General features: G+C 42.0%; 1 protein-coding gene across 1 annotated transcript in view; it reads left to right on the top strand.

The window, feature by feature from the left end:
• Positions 1-501: 501 nt before the first annotated feature.
• Positions 502-1,646, top strand: part of LOC103608865 (sodium/potassium/calcium exchanger 2) — a gene marked incomplete at its 5' end in the record, with an annotated part of 17,084 nt that continues 15,939 nt past the window's right edge. Inside the window, one exon of the mRNA XM_008593265.1 lies at positions 502-591. Coding sequence (XP_008591487.1) covers positions 502-591 — 90 coding nt within the window. The remainder of the gene's footprint in view (positions 592-1,646) is intronic.

Below are 1,646 nucleotides of genomic sequence, written 5' to 3'. Positions count from 1 at the left end.
TGCTCCTTCCCATTTCTTGTTCAATGTAATTAATCCCATAGGTTTTCTGACATATGGATTATGAAGATATATGTTTTACAAGCAATAGAAACTGATTCTGACAAATTTAAGAGCAAAGGAAAGAAAAGACAGAGGGCGAGGAGGGAGAATATGAGGTAGTTCACAGATTGAAGGAAAGGCTGAGAAACCAGCCTTAGAAAGGGCAAGAGCAGAGGGAATCTGAGCACCTGCCAGCAGGAACCAACAGACATTCTCTTCAAGGGATTTCCGTCTCAGGAACCAGCGTTGCGGTCATTCTGCTCCTGCCAGTTTCACATTTCTGAGAGAGGAACTTACTGTCCCAGCTTGATCAGAGTGGGTAGGGCCTTTTGATTGCTAATCTTGCCAAGATTCAGGAAATGGGGGAGGAAGTAGCTTCATTGGTGGTTTTAGCTTTGTACTATCGGATCCACCTCAATTGATAACACTCACAACTCTCACCTCTTCCTCGTTGTCTTTCAGTCATCGAGGAAGTTTTTTCCCATCACATTCTTCGGTTCCATCACCTGGATCGCAGTATTCTCTTACCTGATGGTCTGGTGGGCGCACCAGGTAAGACTTTGATAGTGACATCCACCTACCTGGTTTCTCTCTGGTCTTGGTTGCCAAGAGGTTAATCAATGTGTGTGCTTTCTGAAACTGTCACAATATTGGAGTGACACAGATGAGTTACACATTCCAGAACTAAAGGAATTTTCACCACTTAACTCTACCTAGTCTCTGGGTCTTTCCCTGTAGCATGGAATCAAATTGGCATAGCCCCAGGAGAGCCATGTGGAGGAAGGCAAGCCTTCTTGCCCTCAGCAGCCTGAAGCCAGGCCAACCCTGGCCTGGGAGGAATGTCCTCGGCAACACTTAGTTTATCTTGGGCAGCCACTCACCTCATGTTCTCCCCAGCTGTTCAAAACTGGCTCTTAGGAAAGGACCTGCAGACAAAATAGGAGCTCGTCCTTGAGCTTCTATTTATAAAAATAATGATGTATTTCATTTTTATCATTTCTAACTCAATACCAGTCATAATACCTATCACAAGAATACACGCTCAGTTACTATTATTGAAAAACATGAACGAAAGAATTAGATGCCAGGGTTTCGCATTCTCAAAGATAATAGTGGTAACCATTATTAATTGAATGTGTAGTTATGCTCAGCAATTCACTCCCTTTGTCTTTATAATCTTGACAATAACCCTGTACATAAGTTCAAGTCCTGTGAGGTAGGTATTATTATCCATAGTTTACAGATAAAGTAGTTAAGCTTAAGGCTGATAAGAAAATTGACCAAGATCATATAGTAGTAAATAGTAGAACTCAGTCTAACCCAGGACTCTGCAACTCCGAAACTCATGCTTTTAATCTATATGATACACTACATAAATTCCAAACGCTCACTTGTATCCTTTGTTTAATATAGTCCTAAAATTATTATACTTGTTAACATAAATAAAATGTAGCAATTTGAAATAAGGAAATACACGACAAGAATATATGTGGATAGACTTTTCAATAAATGGTGCTGAATGGGCCGGCCCGGTGGCGCACTGTAGCAGTGCGCCACTTGGGAGCATGGTGGCGCTCCTGCCGAGGGTTCGGATCCCACATACAGAC

The sequence above is a fragment of the Galeopterus variegatus genome, unplaced genomic scaffold (assembly GCF_000696425.1).
Source record: "Galeopterus variegatus unplaced genomic scaffold, G_variegatus-3.0.2 Scaffold8929, whole genome shotgun sequence".
Classification (NCBI taxonomy): domain Eukaryota; kingdom Metazoa; phylum Chordata; class Mammalia; order Dermoptera; family Cynocephalidae; genus Galeopterus; species Galeopterus variegatus.
The sequence above is the reverse complement of the archived record's forward strand: the minus strand, read 5'-3'. Positions and strand labels throughout refer to the sequence as shown.